Consider the following 19,757-nt stretch of genomic DNA (forward strand, 5'->3'; position numbering starts at 1 on the left):
TCGTCCCCCATCTCCTCCTCTATATTTCTGTCTCTCTCCTCTTCTCCCTCCATCTTCTGTTCAGTCACCAAATTGATTTTCTTATAATGTAGCTCTGATCATGACAACCTTGATACTCAGAGGCTTCTTATTACTTCAAAGATCACAAAATTTTGTTTGCCATTTACAGCTCCTCATAATGTGGCCTCTTCCAATCAGTCCAGTCTTCTTACACTTTCATCCCCTTTACCCATCCTATGATCCAGCTTCAGTGGTCTACTTATGTTGTGCTCTTTGCACACAATACTCTGTCTCCTGACTTGGGGCCTTTTCCTTGGCTATCTCTTGTTCCAGGAATGTTCTCCCTCAATTCCTATGCCTGCTGGATTCCCTGGCTTTCTTCAAGTCTCTGTTTAAACACTACCTTTGAATGGAGGATTTTCCAAGCCCCTTCAGTTTCTCTGATATTACCTCCCATGTACTCTGTATATTCCTAGTTATTTACATGTTGTCCTCCCTATTAGAATATGAGCTCCTTGAGAGAAGGACTCTTTTTACTTTTATCTGTATCCCCAAGGCTTAACACAATATCTGGCACATAGTAAGCCCTTAATAAATGTTTTTTGCTTGATTAATTGCTAAGTCTACAGTCCTATATTGACTCATATGCATATTTTGGTATCAGAAAACCCTGGGTTCAGTTCTTGGCCTTGCTACTTAATAGTTGTGTGACCTGGGGCAAGCAAATTCACTTAGCCCTTCTTAGCCTTAATTTCCTTATTTATAAAATGGGATAGACAACTCACAGGATTATTAAAATGACTTTATGGCCGGAAATGACTTTTAACAGTGAAATGTACAAATAGATGTATAATTTTATCAATTAGGGTATTCCATACCTGCCTATTATGTAGGGCTTTTGTCCATATTCTCCCATAAGTTTACTATAGAGGGGTTACCCAAAGTGTTGAAGGCCTTCCTCATTTTCTTCTGCAAGGGTAATTGTGTCCATCTGTCCCCTGCACTTGCCATGTAACAGGCTGATCTTTCTTCTAACAAATAGCAGGGGTTTCCTAAATGCTTGTTGAGTTACTGCCTGATAGACCCCTCTTCTCACCTTATCCCAGGTTTACTTAATGGCACCTTTTACTGCTGTTCATCTTGGAAGTTGATCATTGGTTATCTACATCTACATCTACATCTATAGATATCTATCTACATCTACATCTATCACACATATACATCACTATATATTATATATATAATGATGTTTATTTTTAATTCTTGAGAGATTGTTGTATTCTGTGTCTCATAGCAATATAGCAACACTGGTAGGATATTCATATTAGGATAGTCAGACCTTTGTGTCCACAGGAAGCTTGGGATTATTAAAGGAGCTTTGAAATTTCTGGGGAAATTTAGCCTATTCTTAAAAACACAATATAAAATGTAAACATACTAGAAGAAATAAAATAGAGTTTGCTTATTTTCCCTTAAAAAAAAAGATCCACTTTTTCTGTAGGAGAAAACATTAAAATAAGTAGTGGTATCTTGGAATGAGACAGATGTCAAATTCTCTTTTTGTTTTCCTTTACATAATAAATATGTAACTGTGAGAAGTGCCAGTGCTAGGCAAAGAATGCTACCTGTTCTGTGCACCTGGAAGGGGGTAAAAGGAAAAACTCTGGTGATATGGATCCCTGCTCTTTCCTACATGCCCTGGCCACTAAGAACTGTTGTTCTTACCTAGTTCTGACCCCCATATTGAGATTACATTTCTTACCAGAAGGAGCTCTCAGTGCTTTTGATATATTGATCTATGTCCCAGGACAACCACACTGGCCATGTTGGCCTCACCTTATTCTGTAATCTTAACTAGGTATCTTAATCTTGGTTTCCTACCTCACAAATGGAAGAAACCAGCTGCCTATTATGTAGGAATATGGGCATCTAGGTGGTATATAATAGATGGAGTGCTGGACCTGGAGTCAGGAAGACCTGAGTTCAAATCCAGGCTCAGATACTTACTAGCTATGTGACCTTGGGCAAGTCACTTAACCTTGCTTGCCTCAGTTTCCCGAGCTAGAGAAGGAAATGGCAAACCACTTTTGGCGACCACGAAGGGATTTTAGATAGTATGGCATGCACGCGAAGAGTCTCTGGTGGTGCTCTGGTGAGGGGAGTTCGGAAGCAGGTGTTTGGTGTTCAGTCTTGGGTGCACTGGTTCTCGGCCTGGCGGGAAGTTTGGGATTTGGTGAGTTTTATAAAGGAAAATCCTAAATTTATTTAAACTAGCTTAATCTCTGGGATCGCATAGACTAAGCTTAGATCAAAGACTATTCACGTGTATTTCTACTTCCTTATTTCCCTAATTGGTTTCACCTTTGTGGTCTAATTAATTCCCAGGCAATAAAACCTGATCCCTCACAGATTAAAGCTTGGAGGCTCCTTTTCTTATTGGCCTGGGAGGTATATATATATATATATATATATATATATATAAAAGGGAAAGTTTAAAGGGGGCGATTAATGCTCCATATATCCAATTTTGACTCTCACACACTCCAGTATCTTTGCTAAGAAAACCCCAGTTGGGGTCAGGAAGAGTCAGACACAACTGAAATGACTGAACAACAACAGCAATAATAAACATAGGCATATGATATGAGTAAAAATTTTTTTGCTACAGAAAAAGATCTAACAGTTACCCAAAACCTTATGGGGAGTGGGGAAAGAATAGGTTCCAAGGACAGCTCTGTTTAGACAAGGTAGTAGAACTAGATTGAGAGTAACCTTGACCCTGGTTGGAAGATTCTGGGAGTCTGGAATCTAAGGAAAGCTATTTACTAGCAATTCACCAAAATTAGCTCCACCAGAAGTGTTAATAGTTTAGAAACTGAGTATCTAGCAGGTTGAGGATGTTCTTTTTCTGAGGGAACTTCATGAATCAGGATTTAGATCTGGACTCGGTCGTGCCAGATCAAGCTCAGGGGAAGTCTTTAGGCAGACTTTCTCTGTAGAAAACAGGTCAATTTAGAAGGCTCCATGGGAGTGTTGGCAGTGGCCTTGGGGTTCTGTACTCTTAATGATCCTCGAAGTCTGCAGAATATTAATCTAAACCCTCATGGATACATTTGGAATTGACTTGCTTGCCCTGATATCCACTTAATGTGGCGACCACAGTGGTCTAGATTTGAACCATTAGGTTTGACCAGAATCAGAACTGCCTTGACTATGGTAGTCATAGTGAACACTTAATGAATGCTTTAAAGTATGTCATGCACCTTAAATAATTCCTGTGATTTTCACGACCACTCTTCAGTGTGGTTATTATCTCCATTTTACAGATACAGAAACTAAGGTTGAGAGAGCTAAAGAAAGCCCAGAGTCACAGAGCTAACGATTGTTTAGGTAGGATTTAAACCCAAATCTTCCTGAAACTGCATCCGGCACTCTTATCCATTATGCCACACCACTTTGCGTATATGTGTCAAGTTTGTCTTATTACGTTCTGCTAGTTTTTGTTCCTTAGAATCCCTTATTATTTAAAATATAGTAAGAAAGAGAAAAAGAGAAAATAGAAGATAAAGTAGAAAGGACCTTCTCAATATTAGTATCTGTGGGTGTCTCATGCCCCATTATCTAGTTTCATTTGTGATGCTACAGACCACAAGAAGGATATGGTTATCATTATTTACTTCTTTTATTAACTGCTCTTATATCCGCATATATGTTATTTCTCAATTATATTATAAACTCATTGAAGACAAGAGTTATACTTTATATTTCCTTGCTGTGCCTAGCAGAACGCCATATTTTTATAAACTGTAAAGTTCTGTAGTTCTGTCCAAAGTGCTTTCATATACATGATTTCATTTGATGTTCTCATTAACTATTCGTGGTAGGTAAAGCAGATGTTTAAGATATTTAAGAGAGGAAGACTCTGGTCTTTGAATGTCAAGTGAACCAGTTTGGATATGATCCTACACATAAGTACTAGCAGAGCCATAATAAATTCTTAAACAGGGTGGAGACATAATGAAAGTGGTATTTTGGGGCAGCATTATGCATAAGATGAGGATAGAACCCAGGAGAGCAGTTAAGAGACTATTATATCAATTGGAGCCTGAAGTGATGAAGGCCTGGATGAAGGCCATGCAGTGTCTACATATATCAACAACAGAAATAGAATCTGATTAGAGTCCAGAGCTAAACAAAGGGTTTTTTTGTACTTTTTATTTGTCTTAAATCATATATTTGCTTATCATCAATCAACAACAGAAATATAAAACACAATCTGCTTAACAAGTTTTAACCAGGATGTAGGGAAGCCTGTGACCTTCATTTTCTGATACTCTCCTAGGAAGTTCTCAGTTATGGTTGAAAAATCATCAATAAGCTTTTATTTTGTTGCTGTACCAGATGAGAGTATGGTCAATAAAAATAGATGGGTGAGCTTCAGAATATTGGTAACAAAATCAAGACAATAAAAATATTAGAGAGTCAAAGCAAGGCACTTTCAAATCTGCCTTCTGACCTGATCTCTCAAATGAAGCTGCTTTCACCAAAGTTCCCAGGGGTTTCTAACTTGCCCAAACTGATGATCTCTTCTCAAGCTTCTTGATCTCTGTGACCTTTGACACTGTTGATTTCCATCTCCTAGACACTTTCCCCAATCTGGGTTTTTGTGATTGCTTTTTTTCGGGTTTGCACTTAACCTCTTTGACATCTCCTTCTCAGTCTTCTTTGCCGAGTCATTATCCATAGTATATATCCTAACTATAGGTATTTGTTGATGTTGTTCAGTCATTTTTAGTCTTGTCCAACTCTTCGTGACCCTGTTTGGCATTTTCTTGGCAAAGATACCAGAGTGGTTTGCCATTTCCTTCTCTAGTTCATTTTACAGATGAGGAAGCTAAGGCAAAAAGGGTTCAGTTATTTTCCAGAGTCACAAAGTAGTAGGTATCTGAGGGTGGATTTTAATTTAGGGTCTTCCTCACTCTCGGCTCAATGCTCTATCCACACTGCACCACTTAGCTGCCCAACTGTAGTTATACCCCAAGCTTTGTTCTGAACCTTCTTCTGTCTTTGCATACTCTTACTTGGTGACCTTGTCAATTCCCCTTGGGCTCAGTTCTCATTTCTGTGCAAAGCACTCCCACACTTATGTATCCTGTTCTAATAGCTCTCCCGAGCTACAGTTATTCATCATGAATTGCCTTCTGTATATCTCAAACTAGAATTTTAGAAGGCATCTCAAAATCAACATGCCCAGGATAGAGCTCACTATATTTTCCTCAAAAAGTATGCATTTTGCATGTCTATACATACATATCTTGTCTCTCCTGTTAGATTGTAAGCTCCTTGAGGTCAGTGACTTATTAGCTTTTGCCTTTGCATCCCTACTCCTTAGTGCTGGGCACTTAAATGCTTGTTGGTTGACTTATTAGGAAACTGAGCCTTACAAAGGTTAAATAATTTGCCTGTTTCACAAATTAGTGTCAGACAGGATTTGAATCTGATTTAAAATTCTAAATAATAGAATATTTCTTCGACTCTTAGAAAATATTTCACTCACTGATAAAAAACAATGTTTGCAAAATTATGTCAAACTCTTTTTCCTGATAATCAGGGCTCTGTAAAATAAAACTTGAACCTGCCTCTTCACTTTTATCTCTCACTAGTCATACCATCAGGGACAGCTAGGCGGCACAGTGGATAGAGTGCCAGGCCTCAAGTCAGGAAGACTCATCTTTCCAAGTTCAAATCTGGCCTCAGACAGTTACTAGCAGTGTCACTTAACCCTGTTGGCCTCAGTTTCCTCATCTGTAAAGTGAGTTGGAGAAGGAAATGGCAAACCATTCCAGTGTCTTTGCCAAGAAAACCCCAAATTAGGTCACAAAGAGTAAAATACAACTGAAATGACTGAACAAAAACAAGTTTTTTTTTCCCCCCCAAAACAAATTTTAACATCTATTTTAGCCAAACAACTGCTTTTTAGTTCCCAAATGAATCCTGTCCTTTCTGCACCATTTAGGCCATGCTTTACTCATGCTTTCTCTTTGTCCCATCCTTTCTTGCCAAACTCCTATTTGTTTTTCAAGGTTTATCTCAAGTTCCACCTTTAGGAAACTTCTGTATCTCCCAACTAAATGTCAGCCCTTCCTTCTCTGAAACCACAAGAACACTGTGTTCTTTTGCCAAGGCACTTACCACATTGCACCTTGTTATAGTTATTTACATGCTTGTCTTATCTCCCCTTTCAGATTTTAAGCTCTTTAAGACAGAGGCTCTGCTTCTGTCCTCTTTGTAGCCTTCACAGTACTTTGTACAAAGTAGGGATTCAAATACTGGTTGAATTGAATTCTGTGCTTCTTTTAGGACCCAACTCAAGACTTCCTTTCTCCGTGAACTATTTCCAAAGTGGTTACAGTTGGTCCCCAAAAGTCTTTTCCTTATGCAGAGCTCTTAGGGCAGTTATGTTTATAGTCTCAATTTATATATATTGGATATAAAGTAATGATTAATTAATTCACATAAATTGGACATAAAGTGACTTGATTTTTCGTGAGTGGTTTTATATACTGATCGGCTCCCCAACAACCATAAGTACCTCAAAAGTAGGAATATCTTTTACTTCTTTTGTATCTTTCACAGCTTTAGCACATTTGTGAAGCAAACAGTATGTGCTTTATAAATGCTTGGTGAGTGAATAATTGGATAGCTAAAGAGCAAGCATAGGCTACGGTAGCCAGGAAAAACAATAATAAAAACCACTATTTAGGGTTCCGTTAATAATTGTCATGTCTAATCATGTATTTAATCAAATACTGACTGAATAAATGTTTAACTTTCTTATATTCTATAGCAAGGACCAAAGTTCAGCCAATGTTTTCATAGGATTTTAGTCTCAAAGGGGAATTTGAGCTTCATTTAGTCCAAAAACACACCTAATGCAGGAATCCTATCTCCAATATTCCCAACATTGTCAACAAACTCCTATAGTAATACTGACAGTGTTGGGGAATTTACCTCAGAGGTAGCCAGTTCCATTTTTGGTCATGGCAGCATGATAAGTCTAATCCAAGTACAAGTTCTTATTTAAAATTATGGACAATTATCATTCAAAATACAAGTGCGAACAAAGCTTTAATTTTCAGATTTACTAAGGGACAAACATCTAACTGCTATTTTCAGGATTCATGAAGAAAAATCAGCCGTTGTATGTCCTGTGATTGATGTCATTGATTGGAATACATTTGAGTATTTGGGAAATGCGGGGGAACCACAGATTGGAGGTTTTGACTGGAGACTGGTGTTCACTTGGCATGTGGTGCCAGAGAGGGAGCAAAAACAAAGGCGTTCCAAGATTGATGTCATCAGGTCAGGAATCATTTATCTTTGTTTTACTTGATTTTTCATGCTTATTATTTTACAAATCACCTCTAACTATGACTCTTCTCATAGACCTGTGTCTTTCTTTTTGACCTGGAGTATCAAACCCCGGGACTTGGATACTCAGATGCCCAGGAAACTTCATGAGAAAAACTTCAGTTGGTTGCCATCTTGGTGTCAGCCCTTTCTAGACTAACATTTTCCATTGACCTCCTCAAGAAAATTATTTTTGGAGGCTCTCTAGTGACCTGTTGTTTAGCTATCATTGTTCCCAAATGTGTGTGAGCATGTGTATTTGTTGAATAATAATCAGGGGCATTTTATCTTGTAAAGGGCTGTTTGTTTCAAAGATAGATAAAACCTAATAAGGTTCCTTCTAGTTGTGAGTCTATAATTCTGTAATCTTATGAAACTCCAGTTAAATCATAATTAAGCACTTTTGAATACTTTTCAGTTGGGTAAGCTTGTGGACAGGTACAGAAGGGAAGTTAATAATGGTCAAGAAAACCATGTGTTCTTTTGAGTTTCCATTAGACTGCTTAGGTTTTCATTGCATGGCTGGGGCCACAAATCTTTGTTCAGGCAAATTGATAAATTGTGTAAACTCTAGTTCATAAGCTGACAGATTAATACAGGATGAATCAGTGGCCTGGGAAGTGAACGGTGACCTCCCCTAATTGGGACTTTTGTTGACTTTATAGTGTTTCCGTCTTTTCCAGGAAAAAAAAGGGGGGGGCAGGAGTTCTGGGGATTTATGAGCCATCATGGCTTCACCAAGAACAAACCATGCCAAAAAAAAATGGGTTCTTTTTGGTAAACTGGTACTAATAACTCTTTAATTAATTGAAGATATTGATTATTCCTGCCTGCTTCCCACAAGATTTCTTATTAAAAATCACTGGTTACTTTAGCTTTTCCTTATGACATGATTTCTAGAACTCTCACCATTTTGGTTGTCCTCCTGGGGACAAAATCTGGTTTGTGAGCATTCTTCTAAAATATGGCTCTCAGAAATGAACCTGATAATTCAGATGTGGGCTGACCAGTATAGGCTGAATTACTTCTACTTGGTGTGAACACCACAGTCTATTAATGGAACCCAGTTAGTTATATTTTTAAAAAGTGCCTGTGTCACATTGTTCATTGCTTATTTATATTAAGGTTGTGATGAATTGTAACTCCTAGGGTTTTCTTTGTTTGTTTTAATGAACTGACAAATTAAATCTCTTTTAACCTGTACTTGTACAAATTATTATTATTATTTTTTGTTGAGGCAATTGGGATTAAGTGACTTGCTCAGGGTCACACAGCTAGTAAGTGTTAAGTGTCTGAGGTTGGATTTGAACTCAGGTCCTCCTGAATCCAGGGCCAGTGCTTTATCCACTGCGCCACCTAGCTTCCCCTGTACAATTTATTATTAAAAATTAATTATGACTAAATTTATCCCTCTTAAATTTGATTTTTGAATCTTGATTCTATGATTTGACCTATTAGTGTTCCTTTCTAGTTTTGGGTCAACTACAAACTTGTTAAGGTTTCCAAATTCAATGTGTTGAAGTCTCTGACAGAAATATAAAACACAACAGGATTCAAACACCTCAGGAAAGTCTGCCCCTTCTAAAGTAATATCAGTACATTAATCAGCACTTTTGGGGTATAATTGTTCATTCATACCCCCAAACCCAAATCAGACTGAACAAAGGTCATTTTCCCCTCAAAATCTGACTTGTATATAAGCTGGTTGCTGCTGGTAATTGAGACTTTTCCCATGTATACTTCCACTAAAATCCTAGGTTTCTTAATTCTACTGCAGGGACTTACTGTGATTTCTCATTGGCTATGTATGCCCTTGGAATACAGATACTAACAGGTAATATTGGGCTGAAAGGACTTCAGGTACAGGCCTAGTGGTAATTTGACAATTTGAAGACTAGCCTAACCAAGGCTGGAGAGGCCCTTGCCCAGGTTGGCCAGAGAATGATGGATTTTTTTTAGCTACAATGATGCTCAGAGACTCCCTACTGAGTCTCAGAAGAGTTGCAGTCTGTGCCAGTACAGGTTGTACTCATGCTAACAATATTATAAGTCCCTGAAGGACTAAGTACCTATACATAATTTTTTTTCCATTTCAAGGAGATCTAATTTGCCTATATCCAGGGCAGCCTATATTTGGATTAAAATGTGGTAGAAAAAATAAACCTAGTCATAATAGAAGCTAATGGATCACTGTAAGAAGAGTCAGAAGTTATTAAATTTGGCTGCTAGAGAGAGGGCTAGCCCTTGTATGGAAGAAACCAAAGAGAAGCTCAAATAAATGGAAATATGTCCCTTTTGCTTCTAATGTAAACCTGAGCTTGAGCCTGTTAGGCTAACAAGATTGAAAAACGTATACATAAATGACCTTTTGAAGTTGTAAATAGCTTCTTTCTGCCTATATTAGAATCAATATGTAAATATTTCTAGGTCCCCAACCATGGCTGGTGGACTGTTTGCTGTGAATAAGAGATATTTTGAGTATCTTGGATCCTATGATACAGGAATGGAAGTATGGGGAGGAGAAAACCTTGAGTTCTCATTTAGGGTAAGTGTTATAATTAACTATTTGAATTAAATTTTAGCAAAATAGCAAATTGACTTCTATTGAATATAGAGATATATACTGTTAAAGAGTAGTGGAAATGCTCTCACTATATATAACAAGTCAACCATATTAATGGATGCACCAAGCATGTAATCTTTACTAACTGCATGTTTTAGTTCTTGTGTGAGTGCTTAACCCAGGTTGCCCCATTCTACCAGATATAGATGTTTGCTAATTCAAAAACTGGAAACTCCATCAACAATTTAAAAGAAAATAATCATTTCTTTATTGGTTATAGAGATGCATTGCAGCAAGGTAGTATAGTGGATAGAATGTGGGGTCTGGAGTCAGGAAAACTCATCTTCCCAAGTTCAAATCTGGCCTCAGTTACTAGCTGGGTGACCCTGGGCAAGTCACTTAACCCTGTTGGCCTCAGATCCTCCTCTGTAAAATGAGCTAGAGAAGGAAATGGCAAACCGTTCTAGTAGTTTTCACCAAGAAGACCCCAGAGTCAGAAATGACTGAATTTCAACAACAGAGATGCATCAGGGACTTTGTGAGTTGAGACCCATTCCAAAGTCAGAAAGACCTGAGTGTTGCTTCTAACACTGACAGTGTGACCATAGGCAAATCACTTAAATCTCTGTATGCCCCAGGCAATTGTCTGAGACTATATAATTCTTAGGACAGTTGTTTATTTGCATTATTAGAGAAAGTTTCCTTATTGGGAATTCCCTGCCTGGGGTAGGCAAATTACTATCTAATCCTGTTGTAGTTACACCATTCCTTACTCTATAGCCCTAGGCTATACGAAAACAAGTCTGTCAGATTTGACCTTGCCCTATATTAATAAAATCACAGGTAGTTTGGACCAAAAAAAAAATCTTGTCTTTTATGTTTATGCTAATTAGTGACAAGAATCAATCACTCATCAAATATTTATTAAATGCCTACTATGTGACAGGGAATGTAGGAATGTTTCAGGAGGACTAGCACCTCTGGTGTGAGGGCTTATGGAGTGCTTTTCAGGGCTTCTCATCCAATCTTTGGTGTCCACCTTTCACCTGCCTCACACCTATGGCTCCAAGTTGCTTTGGGGAGTGTCTACCCCAAGCATGTGAAGATGTCCTCTGGGAGAATAGGTAGAAGAGAACACTGTGTTCCAGTGGGCCATGAAGACAGCTGAAGTAGGTGTTGTGGGGTGCTTGGAGCTTGGTCATATACTAAAGATGCTAAGGTCATCCACTGGACTTTGATGACACTGGAAGAGTGAGGTTGATGACTTTGCTTCACTCTGCCTCATTTAATTCCAATTTGCACACAAGTCATCACCCTGTGGTGTTGGTCCTCTTTGAAAAATGAAGGAGGAACAACTCTGTACCAGGCATAGTGTTAGAATAAATCTAACAACAATATTAAGCAATAGTTCCTGTATTAGAGCATTACATCTAACATGAGGAGATGGTAGGCCAACTGACTTCCTTAGTTCTTTAGCTGCCTACCTGTATGAGTGGTTTCTAATCTCACTGATGGCATCTTGCAAAAATAGGGGATACTTAAAATAGTCTGGTCAGAGATCCAGTGATATATGGGCCACTCTGCCTCTGAGGCAGAAGTTAAGTAACTTGCCCAGGGTCATATACTAGTAAGTGTCTGAGGCTGAATTTGAACTTGGATCTTCAAGAGGGAAGATTCAAACCCGGATCTTTTTAACTCCTATATTTACTAATGTGACCGTAGGCAAGGCCCTTAACTTCTGTCTTTTTTAGTTTCCTTGTATATAAGATGGAGATAATAATAGCACCTAAACTATTGGCTATTGGCACCCAACAGTTGTTGGGAGGATCAAATGAGACAACATATGTAAAGTGCTTTGTAAACCTTAAAGCAGCTCTATAAATGCTAGCTATTACAAAATTTTTGTTTCTGGCAGCTATAAACCATCCCGATGCCAGCTTGAGATTGTCCATAGAGAAAACAATCTCAGAATATGTTTCACTAATCCGGTTCTGTAGGTGAAGAGTATATATGTCCTATATCTACCGTCTCATATGATCGAGAGCCATATTCTCATTCAAATTTTGGGACCTTCTTCCTAAACCTTGAGTGACTTAGAAAGGACAGACTGGGTATCTCTTTCCCTAGTAAATCTGTTCTACTGCTAGTCCATATGCCAACAGCCAGGAAGGCTTGAGCAAACTGGTAGGTAGTCTTAGAGTGGCTTGGGCTGCAATATCACTGAACTACATGATCTCAATGTTTAACTGTTCAAGGTACCTGCTGTGTTCTAGTTCTACTTTCTGAATTTTCTGAGTAAAGGAGCCCATGAGGTACCCTCTGTCCAACTCTTACTTCTTAAATCTATAACTTAAAGCAATCCATCAAAGTCCTCCAGCCCCAGAAAGTCAGGAATTTGTTTTCTTTCTCAAGTCTTTCCCCCTCTGGATAAATACTTTCTGGAGAAGTCTTTAGGAAATGCTCTGATCATATTGGTCAGAAAGACTAGTGAACGTTAGACTCTGTTACATGAAATTCCCAAATAACCAGAAACAAGAACAAAACATTTTCCTTCCTTCCTTCCTTCCTTCCTTCCTTCCTTCCTTCCTTCCTTCCTTCCTTCCTTCCTTCCTTCCTTCCTTCCTTCCTTCCTTCCTTCCTTCCTTTCTTCCCTTTCATTTTTAGTATAAAGGATCTCAATCTCTTTTTCCCCTTTCAAACTTTTGCCAAGGGTATTACTGAGTAGAAAAATTTAATTTATTTGCATTTTCCTTCCCTTACTTGCCCTTTGATAGAGGGACCAATAGCAGTGAAATGCCAGAAAGTAGACAGTGGAGGGGGTGGGGGGTCAGATATCATTAGTGGTAACATAGGTTCTTAAGCCAGAAAAGTTGTATAAACAAAACCACATTTGGAGAATTTATAATACTTCAGGCAAAATGATGAAGCCGCATTATAATGCTCTGGTTCAACAGGAAGTAACAAGCTAACCACTTCCCACATCCCGTGTAACTCCTGGCTTTTCACTCTGTGCTACAGTTGGTTCATTCAGGCTAAGGATAGCATTAGACCAGCCAAAGTTAATGTTTTTTGTTAAGCTGTCTTTCTGAATCATGCCCTCTATGGGACATGGGAAATGAAATCAAGGGTTAGGATTTTTGGCTCTTGCTGTACAGGCTGTACAATGAGTAATGCCAAACAGATAATATCAACAAAATACTTGGGTAATGAAGGTACATGTGTCAAGAATTCGAAACCAAGATTTCTAATTGATCTTTGGATAACTAATTGCCAGTATGTCTTTAAACCCCCCCTCCCCAAAAATCCTTGAACACTGAACAGTCATCAAACATTTATGAGTGGAATTTTTGTGTGTGTATGTGTGTGTGTCTGTGGGGGGGGGCAGTGAGGGTTAAGTGACTTGTCCAGGGTCACACAGCGAGTAAGTGTCAAGTGTCTAAAGTTACATTTGAACTCAGGTCCTCATGATTCCAGGGCTGGTGCTTTATCCACTGTGCCACCTAGCTGCACCCAGCAAAACATATATTAAGTGGCTACTGTGTGCCCCACACTGTGTTAAGCACTGGGGATACAAAGAAAGGAAAAAGACAGTCCATTTTTTCAAGGAATTCATAGTTTAACTATGTAGACAACATGAAAATAGCTGCATACAGGGGGAAGCTAGGTGGCGCAGTGGATAAAGCACTGGCCCTGGATTCAGGAAGACCTGAGTTCAAATCCAGCCTCAGACACTTGACACTTATTAGCTGTGTGGCCCTGGGCAAGTCACTTAACCCTCGTTGCCCCAGAAAGAAAGAAAGAAAGGAAAGAAAGAAAGAAAGAAAAGAACTGCATACAAATAACATTTATACTGGAAATATTTTCTTAAGCTTTATTTTTGTCTCTATTTATAAAATAAGGATCAGTTGATCAATAAGGGGTTTTCATTACTAAGGACTTCATTACTTTGTATACAGAGAAAGTGAATATATATATATATGTACACACATATGCAAACACACATAAGTCTATATAATTATAGATAATCTAGCTTATTCAATTATTTAGAAAGTTCATGTTTATTACAGTTATAGATAAGACAAACTACATATTCAGTTATTTAGAAAATTCACTTATGTGGAACACTTCATTCCTCAGGGACAGAGAATAGTGCCATTTATTTTTTGGCAGAGATGGTGTGGTAAGGAGTTTGGATTCTTTCTTCATTCTTAATGGCTCTGAAGTGCCTTTTAAAGGTCAAGAAAGCATCTGTCTTTGACAAAAGCATTTGTCTTCTATCCATCACTGCTTCCTTGACTGTAGAAGAAAGTGATACAACTAGTTTTGTACTGTTTTGTTTTAAGGAGCCAATATTCTTTATCCTTTTACGAACTTTGAAACAATGTGACCTCAAAGAGATTTCTATAAAATTAAAGATAATTTCTTTTTAGAATATTTCCTCCCTATTTTAAAAACACATTTTATTTTTATTTATGTCTTTTGTCATTGCCTCACATTTATTTCTGAATCTTTTCCTCCCTTTCCCCTACTCAGTGAGCTTTCCCTTGTAACAAAGATAAAACAATGGGGGAAAAACCTCAGTTCACCAAAACCAACACACTGACCACATTTGATAGTATATGTTATATTCTATATCCATAGGGCTATTCTCTACAATGAAGGGAAAGGAGGTACCATCTTTTTTAAAATAGAAATTCCTTTAGTTATTTTGAACTGACAAACATCAAATGACAGGCACGAACACTTTTATAACTTGCTAGTTAACATTCATATATAATACTTACAATGTGAAGGGACTATGCTAAGTGTTTTATAATTATTATTTTGATCCTCATAACAACCCTGGGAAGTAGTTGCTATTATTATCCCCATTTTACAAATGAGGAAACTGAGGCAAACCGAGGTTAAGTGATTTGCCCAGAATCACACATCTAGGAAGTGCCTAAGGCTGAATTTGAACTCAAGTCTTCCTGACTCCAGTCCCATACTTTATTCACTGCTCCACTTAATGCCTAGGAACAGAAAAAGAAGGTTGCCTATGAAACCTATGAATCTTTATTATATTCAGTTTTTTAAAAATAGTATATTGGAAATTTAAAACAGCAGTTCAAACGTTGTCCTAGTTTTTGTGTCCTTTTCTGAACTTCCTTCTGCTGTCTTCTGTATATTTTTAAATGTTTCATTGATAGTCTTTTCTTTCTTTTCTTCTTCATTTTGGCATATTTTTTACCTTACTTCCTCCTAAAATTCTCCCCCTCTTTCTCCCTCCCCAATCCCTCTCTTTTAGCAAATAAGCATGATTAAAGCAAAACAACATTGGCCTCATCTGAAAATGTCTTGTTCTCCTTCACTTCTCTGCCAAGAGGTTGGGAAACAAATTCTTCTTCTTCTTCTTCTTCTTCTTCTTCTTCTTCTTCTTCTTCTTCTTCTTCTTCTTCTTCTTCTTCTTCTTCTTCTTCTTCTTCTTCTTCTTTTTCATCATCATCAGTGATCATGGCATTGACTGTAGTTCTACAAGTATTTCAAAGGTGTTTTCCTTTACGATGTTGTAGTCATTATATTGTTTTCCTGGTTCCACTTATTCTATGCTTCATCAGTTTATTTTTTTAATGTAATTTAATTTTTAAATTGCTATTTTTAACATCATCTTCATTTCTGAATACACCTCTCATCTTTGTACCTAGTGAATTTTTTCTTGTAATAAAAATGTAAAAAGAAAGAGGAAAACACATTCAGCAAGAACAACCTGCATATTAATTATGTCTGACAGTAAATACAGTATTCCACACTCATAGCCCTGCTATCTGCAGAAAAAGGGGGTAGAGATAATGGCAAAATATGCTTTTTTCTCAATACTTCTCTGGGGTTCAGTTTTCTTTTTCTTTTTCCTTATGTTGATATAATCATTGTGTATATTGTTTTCCTGTCTTCGCTCTGCATCAGTTCATGTATACTTTCTCATGTTTCTCTGACTTCTCTGTAGTCATTGTTTGCTTTGGCATAACAATAGTCTGTGTGTTCATGTAGTATAATTTGTTAGCCATTCTAAGATCATTAGGAACCTCTTTTGTTTCCAGTTGTTTGCTCCCCACCCCGCAAATGCTGAAGTGAATCTTTTGAAATATATTATTCCTTTCTGTGTTTGACCTCCTCTGATCTTTGGGGTATATATGCCTAGCAAAGGGATCTCTAGCTCAAAGGATATGGATATTTTAGCTATTTTTTAAAAAATGCATAATTCCACATTGTTTTCCAAAATGTTTCTACTAATTCACAGCTTCCCCAAAAGTTTATTAGAGTTTCTGTCTTCCTGCATCCTCTTCAACACTGTTTCCATCTTTCGTCTTTTTCCTTCCAATTTGTTGGTTATAAAGTAAACCACTATTGTTTCAAATTTTGTTTTTATTTTTTATTATGTTTTCCTCATTTAAACTAGAAATTCATATACTATTTAGTATAGAAGTTTAATGAAGTTATTAATTCATTTTTCTCCCTTACCATCATTTTTGTTTTTGTTAACCTACTTTCTTCCTTCCATTTTTTTTCTATCTCCTTTCTCTATATAACCACGTGTGTGTTTCTCTATTCTTCCTTCTTTTTTAGTTATTCAGGATCTTTGAGAAGATAGTCCAAGTAATATTGTAGGACAGTGAAACAGCACAATTTTGGTGAGACTCTATCTGTGGCATTCTAGTAATATGGGGGTAGTTTTCAAGAGAAGAGACAGAAAAAACATTTTGTGATGTTTAAAATCTATATTGTGGTCGCCTTAAATTAGAAGCTTCAGCACCAGTCTTTGGGCATTGAACATTTATTAAAGCATACAGGTATTCACATGGAGTTCAGAAAGTTAAGAAAAGACTTATCTAGCCTAGAGTTCCAGCCTGGTCGGGTTCTTCCTCAAGTCCTCCACCACGACCCTGCTTCAATCAAGAACTCTCCAGCAAACTGATTGTGGAAGCTTTTTATAGGTCTGGAACAGAGGCAGTCCTTACATACTGCTTCAAGCTGATTGGTTGGCGTCATCCAAATCCATTGGTTTTGAAGGTGTTCTCAATTCTGAGAACTGCTACCTTCTTAAGGGCTAGCCAGGTGTGATTGCAATCCAGTTAATTTGAAGTAGGCTAATCAGCAGTCAATCACTCTCACTTGATTCAATCAATCTAGATTAATCTCCAGGTGGGGCTTTGAGTATCTGCTAAATCCCATTATTTTATCACAATTTAAAATATAAAAAGCTGATGGAAAACTTGTAGCATTGTAATTTAGGGTACTTTTAGTTTAGAGGTAAGCAAAAGTTATACCCAAGTAGCCCAGAAGGATATCATTGTGTTGTTATACCATGGGACAATAATTGGTGCTCATAATGATTAACTCTGAATCATAAACATGTTGTTTAATATACAACTCAGTATGTAATATAATGTATCAGCCAGGCAAGGAGAAGTTGCATTAGTTACAGATAGATGTTCCTAATTCATTCTGGGACTTGCTGTTCTAAAGGATCTCTGCTGGTTCTGGAGCTGTTTGGAATATTGTCACTGCCACACCCAATCTATATGAGGATGCTGTTCTCCATTTTCTGTGTTGACCTAAGTATAGAAAAGCCTTTTTTATTAGGTCAACTGAGTAATGCTTAGAATTTTTAAAAGAAACTTTACTAAGAAATTAATGAAAAACGAGACAAATCACAAAACCATAGATACATGTACAAATTTGAAAAATAAAGGCTTCTGATCCAAACTTAACCAAATAGAAAAAACCTAAATATATATCTAACAACTGTGAGTATTTATAGGTAGCTAGGTGGCATAGTAGATAAAGCACTGGTCCTGGAGTCAGGAAGACCTGAATTCAAATCCAGATTCAAAGATCTACTAGTTGAGTGACCTTTGGCAAGTCACTTATCCTTTGCCTCAGTTTCCTTATCTGTAAAATGGGGATGATCATAGCACCAACTTCCCAAGGTTGTTGTGAGGGTCAAATGTGTTAATATTTGTGAAGTGCTTACCACAGAGCCTGGCACATAGGAAATGCTATGTAAATGCTTTCTGTAGTGATTAGTATTATTATTATCAATAACAGTAATAAATGAAGCACGTCGGTCCTTGGTTCTTTTTATCCCCTCAGTGCTGTTTGGCTGGCCCTTCCAAAAAGCCTATGTCACTTGTCAGGCATTTCCTCTTCAGTCTATCTTCACATCCCCGAGGACGACTTGGATTCGGGTCCCACCCCTGACAGTTTATTAGCTTTGTAACTCTTGGCAAGTCATGTGACTTTTTGGGGGTCCTAGTCAACACCATGAGTAACACTCTACGTCATTGAAAGGCATTCTCACATTGGGAGTCCCTCACACTGGTGGCATCACAGGACCTCCAAGTTTTCACAGTATTAGGGATAGGTGATAGAGACTAGACCTGTGATTTTGTTGGGATTAGGGAACTCCTAGATGTGGAAACTCTCTCTACCCAAAACGAAAACTGTCCGACCATATATCTGACAACTGTCAGTATTCGTAGCCAGTTGGGTGATACTTTCTCTGCAATTTATAAGCTCACCAGGTACAAAGAGGAGAGATGCATTTAGAAATGAAGGTGACTGTTAGAACAAAAGATACCAACAAAATGTTTAAAAATTAAATTATATTTTTAAAGAATGAAAGAAGGGGGCAGCTAGGTGGTGCAGTGGATAAAGCACCGGCCCTGGATTCAGGAGTGCCTGAGTTCAAATCCGGCCTCAGACACTTAACACTTACTAGCTGTGTGACCCTGGGCAAGTCATTTAACCCCCATTGCCCCACAAAAAACCAACCCCCCCCAAAAAAAAAAAACAAGAATGAAAGAATATAGAGCAAAATAAGCAGATTCAGGAAATAATGACTGCAACGTGTGTGTGTGTGTGTGTGTGTGTGTGTGTGTGTGTGTGTGAGAACATTTAGAAGAAGGTGCTTGCATATTACAATGTATAGTGATGTTATGGTGCATGCTGACCTATCATTCACCACCAATGTTGTATGTTTAGATCTGGCAGTGTGGAGGAAGTCTTGAGATCCATCCTTGTTCTCACGTAGGTCACGTCTTCCCTAAACAAGCTCCTTACTCACGGAGCAAGGCTTTGGCTAATAGTGTCCGTGCAGCTGAAGTCTGGATGGATGAATATAAAGAGATTTATTACCACCGAAATATGCATGCACGTAAGGTGAGTTTGTAACTTGAATTCCTGTGCAGTGAAGCCAATAAGAATCAATTTCATTTTGATCTTTCCTCCATCGATGCTGTGCTCGAGAATGATGTCTTCCCCCTCATCCCTGCCTCCCTTTTTATGGCTCATTAGCTCAGCTATCCTCAAGCAAGTTTCATAATAAGACTGAATTAGGGTTTCCTCCTCCTCTTGGCAGGGCAGCTAGGTGGCGTAGTGGATAGAGTGTCAGGCCTGGAGTCAGGGAGACATGAATTCAAATGTGGCTTCTGACACTTATTAGCTGTGTGACCCTGGGCAAGTCACTTAACCCTGCGACTCAGTTTCCTCATTTGTAAAATAAGTTGGAGAAGGAAATGGCAAACCACTTCAGTATCTTTGCTGAGACAGGACTAAAATGAATAAAGAACAACCTTCTCTTGGCCTCGGATTTTTCTGTTCAGTTGACCTTGATAATGAGATCAACAAAAATCTAGTTCTTCTGTTTTAACCTTCTTGTAATAAGCTGTGTTGCTCTATATTATGTCTTTACTTGTCTGTAGTTCCTTTGACTTCATACCAAGCCAAACTTCTAGGTGTGATTGAT

The 19,757-nt window shown here is 37.9% G+C and overlaps 1 protein-coding gene across 1 annotated transcript in view; it reads left to right on the forward strand.

Annotated features, from left to right (window-relative positions):
- GALNT12 (polypeptide N-acetylgalactosaminyltransferase 12) overlaps positions 1 to 19,757 on the forward strand; it is a 45,959-nt gene that overhangs the window by 14,036 nt on the left and 12,166 nt on the right. The window contains exons 4-6 of the mRNA XM_043979374.1: positions 7,177 to 7,362; positions 9,838 to 9,955; positions 18,995 to 19,171. Coding sequence (XP_043835309.1) covers positions 7,177 to 7,362; positions 9,838 to 9,955; positions 18,995 to 19,171 — 481 coding nt within the window. The remainder of the gene's footprint in view (positions 1 to 7,176; positions 7,363 to 9,837; positions 9,956 to 18,994; positions 19,172 to 19,757) is intronic.

The sequence above is a fragment of the Dromiciops gliroides genome, chromosome 1 (genome assembly GCF_019393635.1).
Source record: "Dromiciops gliroides isolate mDroGli1 chromosome 1, mDroGli1.pri, whole genome shotgun sequence".
Lineage (NCBI taxonomy): Eukaryota > Metazoa > Chordata > Mammalia > Microbiotheria > Microbiotheriidae > Dromiciops > Dromiciops gliroides.